Source organism: Brassica oleracea, chromosome C9, assembly GCF_000695525.1.
Source record: "Brassica oleracea var. oleracea cultivar TO1000 chromosome C9, BOL, whole genome shotgun sequence".
In the NCBI taxonomy this organism is placed as follows: Eukaryota; Viridiplantae; Streptophyta; class Magnoliopsida; order Brassicales; family Brassicaceae; genus Brassica; species Brassica oleracea.
The window spans coordinates 23743757-23768321 of NC_027756.1; the positions used below are offsets into that span (position 1 = coordinate 23743757).

Below are 24565 nucleotides of genomic sequence, written 5' to 3' on the forward strand. Positions count from 1 at the left end.
TCGGTCTGATCTTCATGATCTCATTGAAGTTGTAATGAAGCAATCATATTGGCCAAGATTTCGGGCGATTCTACTAAGAATAAGTGTACTCTGTGCTGCTTTCTCTTCGTTGGCCTTTGAAACAGAGTCCTCATCATCAAATAGAATTGCGCGAGAAGAATAGCTAAGAGTGTGTTGCGGGACGATCGTTTCCAATCGTATTTGGTGCTAGGAAGACCCGCTTGGCTACACTTGCAGATTTTCAGAGAAGCAGCCCTTATGCACACATAAAACTTTTTAAGATTGAGTGTTTATATGTTTTTTCTCTGAGCAAGCTTTTTGTATTCAAACTCACCTTTGGTTGATTCAATGTCATCTTGCAGTCGTTAAAAAAAAAAGCGATGTTACACCATTTCCAATATTTCCGATACTAGGAAATTTTCCTTAAATTAGAGAAACTATGAAATAAAAATTTGTTATTTTCCAATGTAATTATCTATTTATTTCCTTTAAAAAGAATATTATAATTAAATTTTATTTTATTTTACAATTAATACTTTTTATTTTATGAAATTTAAAATTAAACCATATTAATACCTTTTAGTTTTTTCAAAGTTTCATTATATTATGATATTATTTAAACTAAAGTTTTTTTAAAAAGACTTTACGTAAATAAAAATGTGATTTTATTTTCAAAAAGTTATTGTTTTAGAGGAAAAAAATGATTCCTTTATTTTAAGATATAAATAGGGATATACTCGCAGCAAAAGAAAACATGAATATACTGGAGTAGATTTTTCTTTAAAACATGTTGAAAATAGAAACATGGCAATTCTCCATAATAGTCATTTTAAAGTTTTTGTCTCCAAAATAGCACTAGAAGGAGAAAGTCACAAAAATGACATTTATTAATAAACAAAATATCCATAATGCCCCCAGTTAATAATACAACTAACAAATAAAAAAAGAAAAGAAAATGATTCTTCTTCTCTATCGACAACGTTACAAATAATCACCTCCTCCGGCGACGAGCTATTGATAATCTCCGGCGACGAACGTAACGGGCTGTGTATCGGTATGTTTTAATCATTATTATCAATGTTTTATGAAGAAAAATTCAATTTTACTTAGGGTTTTCGACTTGAAATTTGGGGGTTTCAGTTTGTTGTTCTTCAGTTAACACATTTGAACTTGTTTTGTTGTTTGAATCAAACAGAAAAGGCAGAATCAGAATCGCAAAGAAAAAATTTCAGGAAGCTTTATTTACAAAAAAATTTGGTTTACGGAAGAAGACGAGTTTGTGACTTTGCTTTTGGTAAGCGATTTTGAATGTTTTATGTTCATATTTCTTCTCTTATCAAGCTTTATTTATTTCATATTCAGATTTTTGACAGTGCTCATGTGGAGTGTTGAGGAATCCCGTAGGTGTTGAAGAGATCAAGAGGTATATGATTGAAGAAGATGATACGAAGACAACTTTCATTAAGCTTATTGGATCGAAGGAAGAGATTGTTCAGGTAAATTCTATTGATCTTTTGTTAGGTATGTGTTTTAAAGATGAACAGAAACGTGAGGTCTTTGTTAGAAAAGGAGGAATCCAGGAGCTAGTGAGTGTATTATCAGATCCCAATCTGTTGTCCTCTTCCAAATCTAAGGAGACAGCGTTAAGGGCAATCGATAACTTATGTTTCAGGTCGCCCGGTTGTTTGAATGCATTGATGAGTTGCAAGTTCTTGGATCCTTTGATGTATCTTCTAAGCAACGGGAGCTCTCCGTTCAAGAATCAGCCTTGGAGGTTACGTCTAGGCTCTGTAGCTTACCAGAAGAGGTTAAGAGATAATGGGAGACACTGGCTTTATGCCTGAGTTAGTTAAGTTTCTTGACGCTGGCTTTGAAAACTGTGTGTGAGGTGAGCCAGAAGAATTATTTTGTGTTCCTCAGTATGACTGTGATGAGTTTGCTTCTGAAAACTTGTGATGTTTTAAGCTTAGCTTTCTCAAACAACAGATTGATTTTGATTTTTCCTTTAGATTTCACTTTTATATCCTTGCTGGCATATTCATTTGTTGTTTGTTCGCATCTATTGAATGTTTAGGGGAGGGGATCTTTATAGTTAAGTTGGGTGATATGATAATGTTTGAAAATTGTGTGTGTGAAATGAGCCAGAAGAGTTTGCTTGTGTTCGTGAGTGTGACTGAGATGAATTTGTTTGGGAAAACTTTTGAGATTTTTTCTTTTGGTTTTAGGAAGACGTTTCATAGTTTTAGGATAGCTTTCCAGAAACTTTGATACTACTTGAAAAAAATTTTTGGTTTGGTTTACGCAAGACAGGGACACAATGGGAGTTTCAATACCTTAATTACTAGCTCTGCCTGAGCTCAAGTATCCAATTGGATCAGAGCCAAAGTGATTGAAGAACATGACCAATTTTGGTTTGGATCATCGCCTCCTCTCAACGTCAACGTCATCGGAAAAAAATCAAATGCTGAAGCGACGAGCACCGATCAAAAGTTTTGTTCTTCGCTCTCTGAATCTGAGATCTACATAACTTCTCTCATTTGGAATAAACTTTAGCACCGATCAAAAGTTTTGTTCTTCGCTCTCTGAATCTGAGATCTACATAACTTCTCTCATTTGGAATAAACTTTAAACACCTTATGGTCACAAATAAAGTTTATTCCAGAAGAAAAAGAAGTAGCTGGAGAGTCTAATACTGTTATTCCCGTTTGATTTTTTCTTGGAGACAAGTTCGGATAAATCTTTGAAATTTAAAAAAACCTTTTTTCTTTCTGCTCTCAAAATTCAGACCTTAATGACATTTGGTTTATAACTTGTCTCCATTTATTTTTGAGACATGTTATTAAGTTGCATGACATTTCGTATACAATAATGCACTTTTGCTGTGTGAATGAATAAAAATATGGTATCATTATAAAACACACGTGTTATCTAGGATAGCTTGTGGAATTTTCAGGATAGGTTTCCAAAAAAAAATCGTGTAGGGAATGTTAGACGGTCCTTGTTCAGGATGGTCATTCTGAATTGGAACTTAATCGTCCAAAACAACATAATCAAAATCTAGAAAAAATTCATTGGCTATAGAAATCACCTAATGGAGGTCATTATCTACAAAACATGGAACACATATCAAACACAAAACATGAAAATAGGATAGCTTAAAGCATTTTCAATAATTATATCAAAAAAGTGTTAAATGTGGTATCATTATAAAACACACATGTTATCTAGGATAACTTGTGGAACTTTCAGTTTGGGCTTCTAGAAAAATAAAATGAGTGGGTTTTCTTGCATAAGTATGTTTTCGAAGAGAATCAAAAGCGTGTAAAGAATGTTAGACAGTCCTTGTTCAGGATAGCTATCCTGAATTGAAACTTAATCGTCCAAAACAACAAAAAACAAAACAACATAATCAAAATCTATAAAAAAAATTCATTGGCTATAGAAATCACCAAATAGAGGTTATTGTCTACAAAACAGAGAACATGGAAATATGATAGCTTGAAGCATTTTCAGTAATAATATCAAGAAAGTGTTAAATGTGGTATCATTCTAAAACACACTGTTATCTAGGATAGCTTGTGAAACTTTCAAGATGGGCTTCTAGAAAAATAAAATGAGTGTATTTTCTTGCATAAGTATGTTTTCGAAGAGAATCAAAAGCGTGTAAGGAATGTTAGATAGTCCTTGTTCAGGACGGCTATCCTGAATTGGAACTTAATCGTCCAAAAAAATAAAAAACAAAACAACATAATCAAAATCTATAAAAAAATCATTGGCTATAGAAATCACCAAATAGAGGTCATTGTCTACAAAACAGAGAACATAGAAATAGAATAGCTTGAAGCATTTTCAGTAATTATATCAAGAAAGTGTTAAATGTGGTATCATTATAAAACACCAACAAATTGCTACATTACAGAGATCACGATCTTAAAGTGTCATAAAGGTAACAAGAGAAGAAAAAAAGTATTGAAAAGAAAAAGACTAAAAATACGATGGAGTTTAACAGATGCAAAGACAGAAGCTATATGAACTAAATCCACAAGCTTATTGCATACTATAAAGCTGGTCCGAATAGAGTTGTTGGTATGGAACTTACTCATCCTTATACTGTTGGATTTCACCTTAACGAAAGTCTCCGGATGGGAAAAATTTCACGATAGGGATTGTAGGCGGATCAGTCTGCTGGGGTTTTTTCCTGCAAAGATAAGCAAGAGACTGATCAGTAAAGCAAACAACCAAAAGTGGCAAATCAAATTAAAAAAAAAGACGTAGAAAAAACATTACTTACTTGCTTTTATTCTTGTTTTTCTTCTTCTTTGTAGTTGAAGTCTCAGCTTAAAACAAACAAGAAGTAACTTATTAATCAACCATACACTCATGAACTCATCCATTCTCAATCTAAACCATAAGGCTATACTTTAAGTCTTAGAAAGCTATCAATAATCTAAACATTTAAAAACACCAATTTTCTACAATCTAATTAATCAGTAACACAGAGAGATATCAAAAAGATTTTTTTTTCTTAATGGGTGATTGAATTAGAGACGCAAAAGAGCTCAAAACTGTGTGATCAGTCAGAACACTAAGAAAAAAATATTCACCTTTGCTTCCTTCTTCTTCTTCGTCGTTGTCCTCTTTTTCATTCTCTGTAATCTCGAGTTTCTTCGAAAGTTTAGACTCCAATGACTGTATGGTTCCATATCCACATTAGACACATCTGGATTATAGAGTGCCTCGGATGCAGTACCTGGTTTTGTAACCATTTTCACAATTGACTTTTCACACAGAAATCAAACACGTTTAGCTCAATTACAGAGAGATGGCGAAGATGATTACAGCGGAGATGATTACGGCGGAGATGAACGACGCCGGAGACGATCGACGCCTGAGACGATGATGGACGATGCCGGAGATGATGATGGCCGAGATGATTTATGCTGGAGATGATTGACGCCGGAGAAGAGACGAGCTGTCGTCGTGCATAAGAAGCATAAGAGTAAATGATCCTCTTTAATGAAACCTATTTTTGTCACTTTGGACCTTGAGCGCTAGTTTGGAAACAAAAACTTGGTTTGGGACTATCTAGGCCATTTTCTCATAGAAACATATTGAAAATGATCTTAGAGAGAATCTTTTATGCTAGAGAATCTCCTCAATTCTCCATGGCTTAAATAGGAAACAATTTCACTAACTAAAAACTCTTCATCTCTTTTATTGCAGAAACAAAGTTTAGCCATATTAGTAAAAAAAAAAAAGCTTAGCCATAATTATATGTTTAACTATTGCCAGAAGTAACACCTCATTCCATATCTCCTTGCCCTGAACTTCTTGTTAATCTTGTACACATTCAAATTCACTTAGGCCAAGTTTCTTTTCATGAGAGAGGTCAGGGATATTAAATTCATTCTGAATCAAAAATTATGACATAAATTAACCATTATTTGGACTATAGGACTCTGGACACTGAAGTCAAAGTTGTGTTTGGATCGACTAAAAATTCAAATTTTCCTTTGAACTCTTTATTTAGTTCAGAGCGTTTAATCTTTCCTCTTTTGAAAATATCTTTTCCTCCTCTTGAGTGGTGGCTACTTACAGACTACATTGCAATAATATTATTAAAGGAAACTCTAGACCTATCTTCGTTTTCTCTCAACTCTGTCTTTCTTCTTCATACATCAAATAAATCAAAGAAGAAAACAAAGCACTGAGCAAATGAAAAAGAGCAACAATCAATGAACAAAACAAACATATGAATCAAATAAGCAAGTAATATATTCTCTGTTTCTAGAACTTGTGATTGTATCTACTTGTAATAAGAATATTTTGTACTACCTTATAAACAACATACTGATTAATAAATTTATAAGTCAACGAGAACTCAACTCCGTGCAGACATTGCTGATTGACATTATCCCATCTTCAGATTGGGATTGTTTACTTGTGAAAGCAGGAGCCTTAGGTAAAGGAACTTTAATTGTCTCACTGCCAAGCCAAACTATTACAGAGCTCATTGTTGGTCTCTTTGATGCATTTTCTTGGACACACAATAAACCAATCTGGATCAACTTAATGATCTCGTTACTCGGATTCTCTACCAAGAAAGGATCAATTATGATTTCAGGCCTTCCTTCAACCCATCTCTTCCATGCCTAAACCACATAAAATAAAAGATATGTTCTTACTTTCTCTACATATGTTAGAAGATACAAACCAAGAAGACTACTGCTATGTGAAGAAACTTACAAAAGCTGCAATTCCTTCTCCTTCAAAGCTCTTGTTTCTTTCACCACTTATTATCTCTAGAAGCATAACACCAAAGCTATATACATCAGATTTAGCTGAGATTTGCCCATGATTAACGTATTCAGGAGCCATATATCCACTGCATATATTCAACTTATAACTTTAATTAATTATGAGCATATTTATTTGTTTTAAAGATTGATTAATATGTTCTTACCGGGTACCAGCTATTCGTCTTGTTTCAGCTCGAGTCTCGTCAGTGTTGAACAATCTAGCTGTCCCAAAGTCTGCAACTTTAGGGTTCATCTCAGCATCTAAAAGGATGTTGCTTGCCTTCAAGTCTCTATGAATAATCTTCAGCTGAGAGTCTTCATGGAGATAAAGAAAGCCTCTAGCAATGCCTTCTATAATTTTGCACCTCACCTCCCATGTAAGAAACGAACGCTTCTCTTCATCTGCAGAGTTCAAAGAAATATTGTATTGCTAAATGTTTCTATAACTATCCAAAATGGTGGCTGTCTTTTTATGGCTCACCAAAGATAAAGTGATCAAGACTTGAGTTGGGGACAAACTCATAGACAAGAACCTCCTCGTCCCCTTCATTACAGAACCCAAGAAGCTTAACCAGATTCCTATGTTGGAGTCTTGTCAAGAGTGAAACCTCATTCTTAAACTCCATGTCTCCTTGCCCTGAACCTTTTGTTAATCTCTTCACAGCTATCTCTTGGCCATTTGGCAATATCCCCTGAAACCAGTTCTCAAGACCTATTAAAGACCAAGATTTGATAGAGAACTCATAATTATAGGAAAACAAAGAGTTATTGCTACCTTATAGACCGTACCAAATCCACCTTGGCCAAGCGTATTATCAGACGAGAAGTCATTGGTTGCCATTAAGATCATTCCCAGATCAAACCGTAACATAAGTTGACCATCAGAGTACTCTGCAGTACCAACTAAAAATAAAAACAAGTCTTAGGGCGTTTGCATTGGGAGGTTCTCATGAGGTGTTCTCACCGTTAAACAAAAATCAAACTAACAACAAGTGAAGAAAGAAAATATAATAGTTTTCATTAAAAAAAAGAATATAATAGAGTTCTCAAAGAAGAGCTTTTGGAAAACTCTTTAGAACACCAAATTTGTGTTCCAGAAAAAAGACCACCAAATACCACTTGTCAACTCTCAATTAATTTAATTTTATTTCAAGATTAATATTAAAATTTCAGCTAAATTAGATTATAATACTAAAACCATTTTTGTTTTTGAATTGTCTCCTCCGAGTATAGAGTTTGATGAGTCCAATAAACACTAAAATGTTAATCAAAGCAGGAACAACTATCGAGATAATTCCACCATTCCCAATGCTTCTTTCTGCAAATTATAACTAGTTTCTTTTGTTATAATCTTATCATTTTACAGATTGTAAAATTCTGTCTCTTTTGTTTTACCTTTATTGCCTTTTATAGAACTGTCCTTTGAAGGTGGCTGAGCCTGACCTTGACCTCCAGGAAGTACAGGAACTCTTGTTATATTATCAAAAGCACCATGGAAAGCATATAGATCCCACCTGAAAACACCGCTCGGACGACTAACCTCGCCGCCTTGTCTTCCCCAAAACTGTTTTTTAAAATATGTCCCGCTTTTTTCCAAACATATCTTGCAGTCTTGAGAAGTTATGTCAGGCGTGCATTGCATCAGCATGTATACATTTGGAAACTCCGTGAACTCGGCTTCTACAGCACTATAGTACTGAAGTACGGATATATTTTTAGCTTCCGTGGCAGCCTGGACTGTCCGGTTAACCGTTGCTTCCCACTGTTTACTGAAAAGGGTCATGTCCTTGGATGGCTCGATAGTAAGTGGACTTGGGTATATGGCAGCAGGTACAAGCTGGAAGTTCTTGAAAGTTGACTGGTTTGAGGTACGTACAAGACAAGAAACATGGTCTCCATCGCCATTGTCCCAATGGAACGAATTCATTCGGTTCGGGCAACTCGTTTGTATCTCTTGAGTCACTTTTTCGACACAACTGATACAAGCTTGTTGCTCATAGCCTCTTGCGCAGAGGACAAGAGCGTGAACTCTGTTGGGATTCTTGCCGAGTGAGGCGTTGTAGAATCCACCGTTGGCGACTACTTTTGAAGCAAGAGTAGAGAAGAGACTTTGACGATTCTGAAAGTAGCTGCTGTTACCGTTTAAGAATATTCCAGAACACCCAAGGGCGTGAACTTGTTCGAGGTCTTGAAGGACAAGAAGAAGAGAAGAGGCGAGGACGATAATCAAAGAAAAATATTTCACCATTTTTTAATGTAAGATAACTTTAATTTGTTTTTCTTGTACTTCTTCGTTATTGTTAAGAAGGAATCAATTTTAGACCTTTGTTATTCTTATTATGGGGGAGATGAGAAAATGTGTATTGCTTGACTTCCAAAGACTGAGAAAATGTGTATTGGTTGATTTTCAAAGATGGAAAGAATGCCCACGCGAAATTTCGAGGAAGAGTGCAGATTTAAAGTATTAGTTTTAAGTCAACTTAGAAAGAAAACACAAACAAAATTCCATAAATCAGTAAACACTATCGCTTTATCAGTTAAATAACATAAAAATGAATAAGATATGGTATTCCGCCATCCCTTTTCTGTATTTACCGTAAATAAAACGTTCATGTTTATGCGTGGGCTTGAATGTATATATACAATAATTAGGAGGAATTCTTAATAAGTTTCAGTTTGGTGTAGAACGTATATGTGACGCATTATTATGAAAACGACTATGATGCAGGTTTATGGAGTTAATTTGAAGATGTAGTTTTTTGAGGGTATATGCGTGTTGCTGAAGAAGCTGAGGTATGTTGGAGTTTGTCTATTGTGATATATGTGGGATAGTTGAGTTTGGAAAAGAAAAAGGGAATATATTTAAAGACAAATGAATGTTTTCCATTAATAAAAAAAATTGTTTGAAAAGGAATTTTGTCATTATATATATATATATTTTTTTTTTGCTTAAACTGTATTTGAAAAATTTAGAGAACAAGTTCTGGTTGGGTATATATATAAAATACTAGGATAAGACATATTGTTTATATGAAAATTATTAAAGAAATATTGTAACGAAAAAAAAATTATATTATTGATTGAATTAATATATTTGGCCCTTAAACAATTTTTTAAAAACTTTTTGTTAATTACATAATTTGTTTACTAATGAACTGATCTCATTTTTAAAAATATTTTAGGCCAAAAAATTATTTATCGCATAAAAACCTAACGTTTAGGCCGAAGAATCTCATGTCTACTATTTGGTTACAATGAAACTATGTCAGCTCGGTTTTATATCATGATTTAGCAATTTAAAAGTTAATTATGGTTATGAGAAGTTTACGTTCACGTGTCAATCCATTCTATCTTTGATATTTTTTTCATTTTTGTGTCATTTTGGTTATTGTTTGATATAAATATTGATTTTTGAGTTTATTCTCATTTATTTCTTTTATTTTGGCCTGAGATTTAGAAAATGGTTAAGATTCAAAATTATTAAAGAGATACGTTAAGATTTGCGCCTTGTGCAGAATAAATATTTATTTTATATTTTTCTGCATATTATGAAATAATAAAATAATAATTATATATTAAATAACTAAGTAATTAATTACTATTATGTAATAAATTGGCTTGCACATATAAATCAAATGACCGCCCTTGTTTATTCGCAACCATTTTAGAATAAATAAATCAAAACAATCAATCTTATCTATCGTATATGATATATAATTAAATTTAAACGATATGAAGTATATATGTATATAAACATAAACACCTATTAAAATAAAATTATTTATTTATATGATTCTATTATCATTGTATCTTATTATAGAAAAAATATTAAACATTGATCACAAAGTTTATGTGAGACTTTTAACAGTTTTAGTAATTTACACTCGTTTTGAAAAATTCAAAATACAACATATACAAAAAAATCTAAAATTTTAATATATGATTAGTGTAATTGTGTAATTTATTTTAATAGTAAAGAATTAAATAAAAATGATAGAAAGTATACAGATTATTAACAAAGCTTTATTATTTAAAATCATTAATTACTATATATATCATAATCACATTAGGTAATTCCGTAGGTTTTATGTAAGGAAATAATATATAATAATAAATAGCCACCTTGCTTTAGTTAATATCATATGATATCATATAGTTGGTATTAATTGTTTCTAGTGAGATATAAAAATCGAATTGGACCAACATGTTTTTCAATTTCAATGTGAAGCTAACATGTATGACTAATTAACTACCTAATTGATTGACACATAAGCAAAGAGTCTTTTTTAATTATTACAAAATTGAGGTTAAATCTTTTCAAATATTCATCGATTAATATACATGGATGTGCTTCATGAGAAAAGAAAAAGACCTTAGAAAACAAAGAGACAGATTTCACTGTGTGCTTATGGTGTCGGTTTATGTTATACGGTGTGACATAGTATTTTATGGAGTGTGATGTTGACTTTGTGTTGTTGCGTTGGTGTTGACGATATTTGTAACGGAAGTGATCGTTGCTTAGTTTGTGTGATCAAGTATGTTAGTGTTAACGTACTGGTACTTATAAAATTTGGAGGACTGAAGTCCATACTCTAAGAGAAACTTAACTTAGTATTGGATTATTCTAAAGAGTGTTAGGATTTAAACCTTTGCCTAGTGCTTTAAACTTAGATTTAAATCAATATCAAAAACTCTTCCCTTTATACACTCAAAGAAAACTGTTTCTCAAGAACAACTATAGAGATTACAACCAATGATTAACACAAAAACCCTAACACTCGTAATTGCTTAATCTCTTATTATCTCTCTCTTATGCTCTTTTGCTCTGTCTCTCGGATGATTTCCTTTTGGGATACCCTTAAAGCCACGATCACCTCTTCTATATATAACACCATCAACTTCTTAAGTTTCCTTTTCCTTGTCGTCTTTGTATCTCGTCTTTGGTCGACATAGCAAAACTAACGTTTCCTTTTTGATTATGCAGGGATTCATTATTGGGCTGGATACTTAGAGAGATGGGTCAAGACAGAATTGGGCCTTTAACTCTACAATCTCCACCTAAGGCCCAGATTGCTGTCTCTTCCAGTCACCATCACTTCGACGACATCGACGCTTTGTTCCTGCTCCTTCCTCTGCGATCAGAAAACTGATCTGAAAAGCTACCTGTGACAAGTTGTTGAATCACTTGTAGTCATGTTCCTTGTCTCATCTTTCCTGTGTGACTTCAAGCACCAAACCAGAAACGAATCTCTCTCAGCTCTTTTTTTTTTTTCGAAAATCTCTCGACGGTGATGACGTCTCGCCGACGAATCCTTCCGTCTCCGGCGAGTCCCGTTTCTTCACCCTCTCTCACCTTGATTCTTCACAACGACAACCTTTGCATCTCCAATGAAGATGACCTCTGACCAGAACCTGTCTCATCCGGTGAACTGTGAATTGTTGTTTCTCCTACCTTCACATCGATCCTTGTCTTTAATCCCCTCCATGGTATTTCTCTGCAACTCCAATATGTTCCACGCCATTGACCTCCTTGTAGTGATCAAAAACCACTGATGTCATTTAATCGCTTATCCTATTCCTCTGTAGGATAGCGATTCAATCTTCTCAAATCTCAAGCTCATTCCTTTACCAAATTAGACCATTCCAATCGCAACACCAACATCTGCATTGTGCTAGACCATTCATCTCCAAAGAAGCTCGCAAGTTCTTCTTGGTGACTAGCAATCTATTTTTCCATGTTGGTGTTGATAAACTCAATCCATGTTACCGGCCGTACTGCAGCTTTCCGGTAAGATTCTATGAATTTTGCAGCTTGATAGAGTTTTGATTATTCCCGTTTGTAGTTGCAAAGCTTTACCCTCTATTGAATTTTGACAGTTCTTCTTGCGTTTCCAGTGACCCTTTGGAGACTCTTCTCTCTCCTTGGTGATTATCCTCCACCATATCAGCTGTTTAAGACGTTCTCCCCTCTCCGGTGATCTGTTTCTTCTTTCCCCGACCTAGATACTCGTCTCCCTTCAGTCTCCTTGGCTGTTTAAGACGTTTCTCAGGTCATCCCTTTAACTTTAAATTTCTTTTTAAAGTATATTTCTCATCCGATGCTTCAGAACTTTTGAGTGAACTTTCTTGTGTTTCAGCTGCTCCACCTTGAGCTAAAACCTCTGCCTCGCATCTATGCTCACAGGTAACTCTTTAAACTCCCCCCTCGAGTTTTCCATTATCAATATAAACCTGAAACTTACTTGCTTCTCCTCTGTCTCTGCGAGCTTGAGACAGCGTTGATAATGGAGTTACCTGGAGCGTCTTCCTTCTTAGGCAGAATCGCAGCGAACCTGAAGCTTCTGTCCAGGTACTGCTTTACATTGTAACTCATCTTGTTTACTGGTATGGACCTTAGATAGTGTTGCGTTCTCTTTGACTCTATCTCCGAAGATACCATCTTCCAATATTTTTGAAACTTTTCCTTCAGCTTCATTCCTACGTTCCATGTCCACGTTCTCCTCTGTTCCAGCCTTCTTCCAATCCTCCTCATAGGCTTTAGGTTCTTCTGTATCAAGCTTTTCCGGTGCAGCTAAAACATAGGCTAAAAGATCACCATCTTTATGCCTTTCTTCTTTTGCAAACAATAATTCATCCTTTGAAAATTCTGTCCTAGTTTCTTCATTGCTCGCCTTAGACTCAATCTCTTCTGTTTTTTCTGTCAAGAAAGAGTCTCCACCTTGAGCTGATGAATCTTTTGTTTGAAAACCGAATGGAGTAGGTTCGTGAATCAGACTTGTAGAAAATGTCACCTTCTTTGACTTCTTCTTTCTGATTTCTTTCTCCACTCTAAGCATGTTCTTCTTACTCTTAGCAATTGTGCCTTGTAGATAATAAACTCCATCGTGATATTTTCCTGATATCACCTTCTTGTTATCTTTGCACCATGAAATTGCTTCCTTTATACTTACAACCTGATTTTTCTAGCATCCCATAGGAAATTAGATTCCTACTCACCTCTGGTATGTATCTTACACCTGTGAGTATCACCTCAGAGCCATTTGAATTTTGAATCTTTATTTCCCAATTCCTTTGATGTCACATTGAGTGTTATTAGCCATTAACACTGAACCACCACTGAACTCCTTGAGATCAAACATAACCTCCTTGTTTGATGTACTATGATAAGAACATCCAGAATCCATGATCCATTCTTGCTTAGTGTCTTGCACACTAGCGGTTAACACTAACGGTTGCTTCGGCTCCGTCGCAATGTTTGCAGATTCTCTATGTCTCCTCTCAGGACATTCTCTTTTCCAGTGTCCTTCTTCTCCACAGATAAAACAACTTGTTTTGCTTTTATCGAACTTTTGCCTTGACTTAGATCCGCCTCTGCCGTTAGATTTTCCTCTATAACCCTTTTTCTCTGATCTGCCCCTTGATTCCTCCACGTACAAACCCTCTGCATCAGACCTGGATTTATTCAGCAATCCCTTTTCCTTTAACTCCACTTCTTTGGAGTATGCTGAATTAATCACATCGCTCATGGTAAGAGTTTCTTTAGCAGTCCCGTACTTGAGCGTGTCAACTAGTGAATCAAATTGCTGGGGCAAGCTAGACAGAACTTGAATTGCCTGGTCTTCATCGCTGATGTTGATGTTAAGACTTGCAAGATCTGAAACTAGCTTAAGAAAAATATCTAGGTTTTCCTCGATGTTCTTGTGATCATCCATCTTGAAGCTCGCAAACCTTTGCTTCAAGTAGATCCTATTAGGAAGTGTCTTCGTTTGGTAATCTCTTTCCAAAGCCTTCCAAACTCCTAATGCAGTTGTTTCCTTCATCACCTTACGCAGAACCAAATTTCCTAGGCTCATGCATATTAGATTCTTTGCCTTCTTGTCCTTCAAGAGATCCACTTTGACTTCTGGAAGCTCTTCGTCTTTCTCTTTGCCTGCTTCAGAAGATGTGTCCGAAACTTCCTGAATAGTAGAATCTAACCCTAGAAGCTCCAACTGCATTAGCATCTTATACTTCCATAACCCAAAGTCTCCTTTTCCATCAAACTTCTCGACCTCGAACTTTCCGAACTTTGTGGATATTGATTCCATGTCTCCTCCTAGCACTTGCAATTAAGCCTGGCTCTGATACCACTTGTTAGGATTTAAACCTTTGCCTAGTGCTTTAAACTTAGATTTAAATCAATATCAAAAGCTCTTCCCTTTATACACTCAAAGAAAACTGTTTCTCAAGAACAACTATAGAGATTACAACCAATGATTAACACAAAAACCCTAACACTCTTAATTACTTAATCTCTTGTTATCTCTCTCTTATGCTCTTGCTCTGTCTCTCAGATGATTTCTTTTTGGGATACCCTTAAAGCCACGATCACCTCTTCTATATATAACACCATCAACTTCTTAAGTTTCCTTTTCCTTGTCGTCTTTGTATCTCGTCTTTGGTCGACATAGCAAAACTAACGTTTCCTTTTTGATTATGCAGGGATTCATTATTGGGCTGGAGACTTAGAGAGAAGGGTCAAGACAGAATTGAGCCTTTAACTCTACAAAGAGTTTTTGTAATTGGAAAAAGGCAGTATTTCAAAAAAGGCTGTGACTGATTTACATGTTTGTAAAGTGGGTATACTTCTTTATTCTAATGAATTCGAAAAAACTTTATATCTTTTCTATCTTTATACTTTTTATTTTCTATATTTTACTCTAATCTTTTCTACTCTTTGAAGATTTGCTCACCATAAAAAAAAATTAAATTTGTTAAATATACTTAAATTTTAGTTATTTTTCTCTTAATAAATAACATTTTCTAACTATATTTTTAAAATTTACGTAGGATTTGTCCCTATCAAAAAATAATACCACATCCGCCACTCGCGTCGCATGTAAAAAGCAGTAACCGTGTAGACTTAATTAATCACTTCGTTTGAACGGGGGTTTTTTTTTTGGAAACAATTAAGGTTCTCGATGTAAAGATATTACGGGACTCGAGCAGAATAAACAGACAAGATTAAATATTTCTTTGTGTTTCTATAATATAGATCTTGAGAAAAAAGGCATTCGAGAGTCTTTTATCCTCCCCTTTATGTAAAGTGGTTACAACTTTTACCAATTACTCGATAAATCTTTCAACATGTGATACGTTAGGCCGTGTAGTGCAACAAAGCAATGCATTTCCTAATTACTGTTGTTTTTTATTTACTAAATAAATTCCCGTTGATTGATATAATTGACAACATTAGTATTTATTTTCAAAAATCATGTATGTACTTTGCCATCTCATAGAAATATCTTATTTAGAAAGTAGATTATTTATCTATTTTTAACATTTTTTATTTAAAAAAGTATATTATTTATCTATTTTAACGCTAGTTTATTATAGGGAAGTATTTTAAATTATAAAAAAATTACATAAATAAGACTATACAACCGATAATTCTACATGTATTATAAAAAATTCATATTTGATTATATTATCAAAATGAAAATCCACGTCTGTTTGTTCTACTTGCACCATATTACAGAACTTATACAAACATTTTCTCAATTAATATACATAATTGTTAATACATCATCATTCTCTGAAACTATAACCACTACTAGAAATCATAGCCACTACAAGAAACCGCAGGTTTAATGACGACGACCATTTGCCACGAATCATGGTCGTTGTAATTAAGGGATGAAATAATAATGATGCTCCGTGGAAAAGATAATTTGGAAATTGCATTGATATTCAATAGCTACCAAGCAAATTATAATTATTGGTTGTTGTATTTTAATGAATTTGAAAATCCTAACTAGATTTAGTGTTATTGGTTCTATAATTTCCAAATCTGTATTAAAGTCATGTGTTATTAGTTTAATGATTCATAAATTCTATATCAAATCAAGTTTTATTCAATCATACAGATTTATTAATAAATTTGATTTTATAATGATTTGAATGAATTTGTTTAGTTTTTTTTGTTAAAAATACAAAGACTCAAATCTAAAGAAAAACCTCTGAATTTGTAAATACTAATCCGAAAATTTTAAAAATCTGCATATTTTACTTGGATTTATAAATACTACATGGATTTCTAAATAAATCAAAAAATATAAATCAATAACACAAATAAAACAAAAAAAAAAAAGGCTTCTAACATTCCTACAATATATACTATATTACCCTCTTTAATCATCTATTTCTCTTTTGTTTTATTTTTCTTCCGGTAAACTATAACCTTCTTCTTCCCTAATTATTATCACCTACTCCATTACTATCATTTTTCACCATCATAATCTTCATCATGGCAACACCACATCCGTTACGGAAAACCATCGTCTCTTCTATATCCACGAACACCGATTCTTTCATAACCAGGACATCTGTTTTCTCCATAACCACCACCCCACCACACATCCGCCATGATCACCGCCACGAGATCTGTAATACTATTCTATTTAGTTATTCCATATCATTCAGTTTGTTCCATACCATAGATATTTGGGTTAGGTTTTATATTTCTTGTTAGAGTTTAATGATTAGTGTTTTGAGTTTAGTTTATGGAAAGTTTGGGTTGACGTTGGGGTAAACATGACCTCCTTCCATATCATCATAGAAATTTCAAAATTTGAACAATATGTACTATGATATATTGTTTGTTATTATTCTATTTTGATATTGCTTCATATTATATATTATGTGCATATTTTGATATTTGAGTTATGATTTATATTTCTTTTTAGGGTTTAGTGATTAGTGTTTTGAATTTAGTTTATGGAAGGTTTGAGTTGATGTTGGGGTAAGCATTACCTATTTTCCTGCAATCATAGACATTTTAAAATTTGAACAATATGTACTAGACTATTTGATATGTTTCATTCTATTTATAATGTCTCTTTCTTTAACCACATTAATTATGCCGGTGATCACCACGAGCACCACGACAACCATAGTAATCTTTGTCATGAAAAATCACATTTTTCATGTACCCACGACCACTTCATTCTCCATAACCACTACTACCATAGTTTTCACACCGTCGTTGTAACCATCACCACCGCATCTTCAGTCCATTGTCGTTGCGGTAACCACCATCTTCCATCCTCTATTGTTGAGCACCATTGATTTTCTTACCAACTACGCCTTGATTTTTTAGGTCCACATGTTTTTCACCATCGACATCATCATTTCTTTCTTCTTTCACCTGCAACTTGTTATGAAAAATGATAAAACCGGATGAAACTTGGAAAAAATTGTTATTAACTTAATAATGTCAAAATCATAGTTATATTCTTCATTTTGCCTCCATAATTGGTTATTTGGCAAAGTAACCCAAGATAATTTGTCATAAGGTCAAAATATATTTACGATGACGTTACGTAATGATGATTGGATGAGGAACTGGACAAATCATCATAAAACAGTAAATCAGTTGTATATTTACGAGCATGTTAAGGCAAAATGTTATACAGCTAAGCAACAGTAATTGGACGACTATATCGGAGATGTTAGGAGAAAACGCGTTTCTTATGAGTTTTCTAGTAGAAACTGCAAAAAGAAAAAGTTTTCCGTCAAAATCACAAAAATAAATTTTCTGACCAAAATCGCAAAATCAAATTTATCGTCAAAACTGCAAAATCAAATTTATCGCCAAAATTGTGAAAACAGCTAAATGATTTTTTTCAAAATCACAAAAATAAATTTTCTCTTCAAAACTAAAAAATCAAGTTTTTCTGCCAAAATCTCTAATTTTTATATTAAAAACAAGAAATGTCTTAATCAAAAACTATACTTCTTTAGTTTTTGTTAGTATATGAGATGCTATTTATTTTGTAAAAGAAAGATAAAGGCTTAAAAATGGGTAAAAGATCTCAACCCTATTTTACATATATTTTTTAAGCCCTTTATCTTTCTTTTCCAAATTGGTTAAAAGAGTTCAACCAATTTAATATACTTTGATATAGGTCTGGGATGGATCGGGTATCCGGAAAATTTTAAAGTATCCGGATACGGATCCTTATCCAGCGAATCCATAATTTTACTATCCTTATCCGGATCCCGGGTTCTCGGATATCCGGGTGTTGGATATCTTTCTAAAAATTGTAATATCCGGCGAATATCTGGATCCGGATTTGGATCTTTAAAATAAGTTAAAAATAATATTAATATATATATAAATATTAAAAATAATTTAAAAATAAAAAATATATAATATTTTTAATTATTTCAATGTATAATATTACAAAATTTACATAAAATTTACATATACTATTACAAAAATGAAAATATATTAAATAAAGTTAGTTTTTATACATAGATATTACTATTTCTGAAATAGTTATTAATAAAACTTACGGATCCGGATATCCGGACAAAAAAATCAAGATATCCGGATCCTAATTTGACGGATCCAACATTTTACTGTCCGGATCTGGATTCGGCCCCTCCGGATATCCGGATTTTTGGATCGGATCCAGATCGAATTTCGGATCGAATCCGGATCGAATCTCGGATCGAATCCGGATCGCGGATAAAAGTCTCAAGCCTACTTTGATAGATTCTAAAAAGGTTATGGTTCATTTATGGCCGAGCTTAAATTAAATAGGGTTGGGCCGAGCTTAAAAATGGAATGGCCGACAAAACTGCATTGATGTTTCAGTAGAGAATGCATAGACGACCAATGAAGTTTCTTTTACTAAAGACCATTGTTGTCCACTTGGTGTTTGTCTAATGACAAATCATCTAATAATTATGAGGTTGGTACGACGTGTTTCTTATATAGAACTTATATGTGTGTATTTTTTAACACGATTCTACAATTTTACCACCTTACGAGAATTCACGCATGAATGCTGAATATCTATTATAACCATGTTTTTCTATAATCTGCATTATTTGTATTTTTGGAGGTTTGAACCCAATACTTTCTAATATAAAAACATTAATGAATTATTAGTCAAATCACTAGATTAAAAAGAATTCCACGTGTAGGTGTGTGTTTTAGAAAAATAATTAAATTGATATTAAAGAAATTTTGACATTTCTAAAAAAACTATCTTTGACCTGATAATTTTTTGGTAACCTGCTAAAATAATTAGTCAAAAATCATATCCGAAAAATATTAATGTAAGTCAATATCGTTTCAACTATAAAATACCTGATATATTAAATCGATGAGTAAACAAACTCGTTTAATAAAGATTAAACGTTTTCACCAATTCATTAATCAAAGGTATTATGTTAATTGTCTAGTTGTATGGTTCTATTTTATGAATAATCATGATTTTATATCGTAATAGAATTTGTAAAATTTGATTTAAAATTCGTCATCTATCATGTAATCCTACTTGAAAACTATATACACAAACCTGTGTATCATGATATATATACTCTTTTGAATTTAATATATTTTAATATAATGATAAATCCATATAACAGTACATGAACATAAAAATATTATATGCAAATTCAAATAAAACTTTAATTTAATGCAAAACTTACATTGCTCATTATGTGTATTTGTAATAATAATAAAATATACAATTTTGAGATACAATATCCGTTGAAACCAATTTTGGGCAATGTGTAAATGGACCACGATCAATTAAATGGGCCGCGAAGATTTAAAGCCCGCAGCGAGCACTCGAGCTCCAAACGGAGACCTCGAAGATCCGGAGATCGCAGAACGATTGCTGAGATCACGAAACAGTTGCGAACATCACGAGAGCTGCCTGCTATAAAAAGAAGTGGGCGCATAAGGAAGAGACACGTTGAATACTCTAGAGAGAGCGACACCCATACTTCGACCTTGTTTTCATCCATCTTTAGATCTTTTCTCTTATCGATCTCGTTGTAACGTTCGATCTTGTTTTATTCATAGTATTCGATCTTATTCATCAATAAAAGTCCATTTTTTCTTACTGGAAACTGATTGTATCGTTGTGTTCTAAAAATATTGTTGCCTACATTATTCATCTTCTCTTGATTAAACTCCCGATCACTATCAAATTCTTAGTGTAGATTTTAGGATCTACATTATGGCGCGCACTGAGGGGAAGATAAACGAAAAACATCTTTGCTAAAGAAACCGATCTAAGTTTCCTAAGCGCGACAATGGATCCCAATCAAACTATCGGAACCACGCCATCAGGAATCGACAACGTTTGTCGATCCTACCAGATCCTACTCGAGAACCGAAACCTTACCCGTGGTACCAACAGGCACTAATGGGATGACTGGAACGACCCATACACAAGAAATCCCTCCAATCGGAACCTCGAACCAAGAGCGATCATCATTCCATGATCGATCCTCACCACCAAACCGCACTTCGGTTCCGGAAAGGACCTCGATACCCGATCGAACCGGAGCTCGAGTCTGGAATCGCCCCGGAGAAAGACAGGCCGTTGACGACCTAATCCGACCTCAATCGTCTAAGCCAATATCTCTGACCCCGCTAGCAAAGACTCGGGAAGAAGTGACTGAGCTTCGGGGAATGGTCTCGTCATTAATCGATGAAGCTCGCAACCAAAAGGCTGCCTATCCTACCATTTCCAACCGACTGGATCAAGCTGAACGGGAACTCGCGGAGCACCGAGCTAACGCCCGAGAGAGACACCAACCGCCGCCTGATCCATTAAGAGAAACACTAAATCCTCAAAACGCCGGAGCCTTTGGTACTCCAGAAATCCCAAGCGCTCGATCCGTTTGCTACACGGGAGAGAACTCACAACGACCTCCGCAGCAGAACATGCCGCAGCGAAGTCTGAGTTACAGCGGATTGGACAAAATAGACACCGGACTACAAGCCTAAAGAAGTACATCGCAAAACATATATATGAAAAAAAACAGGGAGCCTAGAAACCGAATACCACCGCTGGGAAACCTAACCTTCGAGAATCGAACTCCATCAGCTCCGAGAACCACCCAGCAAATTGGGTTGAGTTACCCAATAGGGCAAGCTCGCGGTTACGACCTCCGAAGACCTATCGAAGCGGATCCTCAAAGAGAAGATCTGGGGATCCCAGGCGAAACCGGAACGTTCCAGAATTATATCGAAAGAAACGATGCCGAGCTCAAAAGAATACACGCCATCGTGCATATGACGACGAGCTCCGCTCCAGACATAGATATGGTCATTGAGGAAACAAGGAGAACCCCATTCACGAACCGAATCGCCAGCGTAAGGCTACACCATGTCAGAAAACTCAAATTTCCCAAGTACGTTGGGAACACTGATCTGAAAGCCCACATACGAGCCTTTCGACTAACGATATCAAGAGTGCACCTCAACGACGACGAAAAAGAGGCCGGCTACTGCCGCTTCTTTGCCGAAAATCTCACTGGGGCCGCCCTTGAATGGTTCGCAGGTCAATTTCACCCAATTAGTATCTATGTTCCTCAAACAATACTCGGTTTTCATAGAAACAAGGGTTACTGAGGCAGACCTCTGGAATCTCAAGCAAGCACCTTTCGAGCCATTGAAAGTGTACAAAAACAAATTCAGGGAAATCAAAGCCAAGATCTCACACCCAAATGAAGTCGTGGCCCTGGTGGCAATAAAGAACGGCGTCTGGTTCTCATCCAAGTTTAGGGAATAGATGGCAGTATGGGCACCGATCTCGTTGGATGATGCCCTACACCGAGCTTCATACTTCGCTACCCACAAAGAGGAGATCGCAGCCTTGAAGTAATAGTACAGCGCGAACAAAAATAACATTGCCAAAAAGAACACTGCTCCTAAAGAACCAGCAACTAAAGGGCAACACTCCTATGCTATAAACAATTCGCCGCAAAATAAATCATCAACATATGACCCCAGCAAACACTGTGCCTTCCACGACCGGAAAGGTCATTCAACCGAGGAATGTCGAGCGGCACTTTGCAGTCAAAATGTAAAAAAATAAAAAGACCAGCGAAGATACCAAAGAAGAAGAGGAAGAGCCAGCGACCCCAAAGTCTAATCGAAAACTAAAGGCTCTTTGAATAAAAGAAGCAGGGAAACCGAGCCAGAGTCGCCTAGCTCTCCACCCCCAGCGCCGAAGAAAGGAATCGACATGATCTCGTGGGGATCACACACACCTAATAAAATCGAGAAACAGACCGAAGGGAAAGTATGCATCGACATTAAGATAGCAGTCCGAACACTAGAGAATCTCAACGAAGCTACTCCTCCTCTTTGCATTACTCGATACAACCCAAATGTGGGGTCTCCCTTTAGGAAAATCCCCGACTTCATACGAAAGCAGAATATGGCCAGAATCCACGAACTGCTAGAAAGACCGATTGCCCCACAAATTCAGAAGAAAGACAGCACGCGAACACTTAATCGCAACCTGTCTAGGAGACAGAGACAATACCAACCAACACTCACCAGAAGATGGAATTTTCCGACAAATGACAAAGGCAAACAACGAATCGACTTTATCTACGAAGGCTCTAAATTTTGCAACTCGGTTAACTCCATCAAAGCATACCAACGAAGAGCCGAAAACAACGTAGGAGTCAGAGAGCCACTATCAGGTATCGACCACGAAATCACCTTCGACGAAAACGAGACCGCAGATTTTGACAAACCACAAGATGACGCTCTCGTAATACGACTCGACGTCGGCGGCTGCGAACTATCTCGAGTGATGATCGACACCGGTAGCTCGGCTGATGTCCTCTTCTACGACGCGTTCAAAAGAATGGGATTCACCAAAGCATTCCTCAAGCAAGAACGAACCCCTCTGATCGGGTTCGCAGGGGAAACCACCTACTCCCTCGGGTAAATTGAACTTGCTGTAACCGCCGGAGAAGTCAGGAAAATCGTAGAATTCATCGTGATAGACCATCCGGCCCCGTTCAACGCAATCCTTGGAAGGCCCTGGCTATACATCATGAAGGCAGTTCCCTCAACCTACCACCAGTGCCTGAAATTCCCGACTCCAGAAAATTTGAAACCATTAGAGGGAGTCAGACGAGCTCCAGAACGTGCTACCTTACAAGCTTCAAAGATATCGACCAGCACTCTTAATCAAGCGACCAAGACCAACAGCAGACGTACACAGGTACACGAACCACCGAACAAAAGACCCTATCTCTGGAAAAATAATCGAACTACACTATGACTTGATCCCTCGCCGAGGGTACGTAGGCAACTCACGACACGAGTTCTGTCACCCACCAACTACACAACTCGAAGTATACGCATCGCAACACCCGAAGCACGCTAAACGCGACAACATCAACCTCAAATCGAAAGACAAGCCTCCTTCCTTATCTCAATTTTGAAACAAACCAAATTTTTAATAAAATTCGGTTCTTACACTTCGCAGTTCGAACTCGTTAAATCTCATATATCCGAAAAATCGCAATACTCTTAAACGGCTGACTGTAAACCAGGACCATGATCAAGTTTTCGGTTACAGCCAGCTTCGCCAACAAGCGCGACGAACCTAGCTAACAAAATATTTTGTTACATCAAACGTACGTCGATAAAAGTATCTAAAACAAATCGACACACGGCCTCAAAACACCGGCCTCATCTAAACAGAAAAAAATTGCGACAAACAACTCGAGGACTCACGATCCTCTCTATATTAAAAAGATAATAATAAAGCAACAGAAACAATGGGAAAAGCGAAAATAAAAATCAAATCCCTAAAACTACTCCTCAACATCGAATTCATCATCCTCGAACTGGCCACCCGCGCACTTCGTCCAATCACCCGTGTTGTTCATCACAGAAAGAACTTTAGCAAAGAAATCTTTTGATAGGTCCTCCGTAATCTGAGGCAGATCAAGTTTCTCAATGGAGAAATCCGAAACCGCCATCACATCGAGTTCAGACCCTAGCTCGACCTCCTTCGTTCGAAGACGCGACAACTCATCTGAGGGCAAAAGGTTATTATCCATGATCTCCTTCAAGAGATCTATGTTCGCCATGACCTCCCTAAGACGAGCTTCGCAATCAGTTGCAGCCTTCTTCTTTTCCCACTTCTCCTTCAAAGATACCAGCACATCCAAGTAGCTATCTGCCAAAGCTTTTTTAGCATCATAAGTTGGCGACGAAGGTCGTCAGAGAACTTATTAGCGGAAGATTCGGCCTTCGCCTCCAAAAATGAAACTTGCTCGAGGGTTGACTTCCTCTCGTTACTCACGACTCGCAAACGAGCCTCGAGCGAAGCAGCCTGATTCCCCAGCTTCTCAGCGGCGGCCAGCGTTAGCTCGCTCTCGATCCTGAGCCATCTTCAAACCAAGTTTCAGCTCCCGAACGACCTTCTTTATCTCATAAAGCTCGT

At 35.8% G+C, this 24565-nt stretch overlaps 1 protein-coding gene and 2 long non-coding RNA genes across 5 annotated transcripts; 1 reads left to right on the forward strand and 2 right to left on the reverse strand.

Annotated features, from left to right (window-relative positions):
* Positions 1-3872: 3872 nt before the first annotated feature.
* Positions 3873-4746, reverse strand: LOC106317656. Its single transcript, XR_001265187.1, has 3 exons — positions 4605-4746; positions 4292-4337; positions 3873-4198 (listed from the first exon to the last, which is right to left on the reverse strand). It is a non-coding gene; the product is annotated as an uncharacterized LOC106317656 (long non-coding RNA).
* Positions 4747-5870: 1124 nt separating this feature from the next.
* LOC106316944 (putative cysteine-rich receptor-like protein kinase 39) lies at positions 5871-8547 on the reverse strand. Of its 2 annotated transcripts, none has more exons than XM_013754810.1 (7): positions 7716-8547; positions 7492-7617; positions 7075-7202; positions 6781-6991; positions 6464-6701; positions 6247-6385; positions 5871-6152 (listed from the first exon to the last, which is right to left on the reverse strand). In XM_013754810.1, exons 1-7 carry the CDS (start codon positions 8545-8547, stop codon positions 5871-5873), a joined length of 1956 nt encoding a protein of 651 aa, XP_013610264.1. The 2 variants fall into 2 exon arrangements, with proteins under 2 accessions (XP_013610264.1, XP_013610263.1); XM_013754809.1 differs by having other exon boundaries at positions 7498-7617; positions 7695-8547.
* A 2881-nt stretch (positions 8548-11428) lies between these two features.
* Positions 11429-12216, forward strand: LOC106317053. Of its 2 annotated transcripts, none has more exons than XR_001265045.1 (3): positions 11429-11786; positions 11886-12087; positions 12195-12216. It is a non-coding gene; the product is annotated as an uncharacterized LOC106317053 (long non-coding RNA). The 2 variants fall into 2 exon arrangements; XR_001265044.1 differs by having other exon boundaries at positions 12177-12209.
* Positions 12217-24565: the final 12349 nt, after the last annotated feature.

Bases quoted from the DNA above. Each gene is read 5' to 3' on its own strand.
- LOC106316944 (XM_013754809.1), bottom strand. From the start codon at position 8,547: ATGGTGAAATATTTTTCTTTGATTATCGTCCTCGCCTCTTCTCTTCTT. The intron at 7,618-7,694 runs GTAAAACAAAAG...TATAATTTGCAG, and splicing joins TTCTATAAAAGGCAATAAAG to AAAGAAGCATTGGGAATGGT. The intron at 6,153-6,246 runs GTAAGTTTCTTC...TATGTGGTTTAG, and splicing joins GAGAAGGAATTGCAGCTTTT to GCATGGAAGAGATGGGTTGA.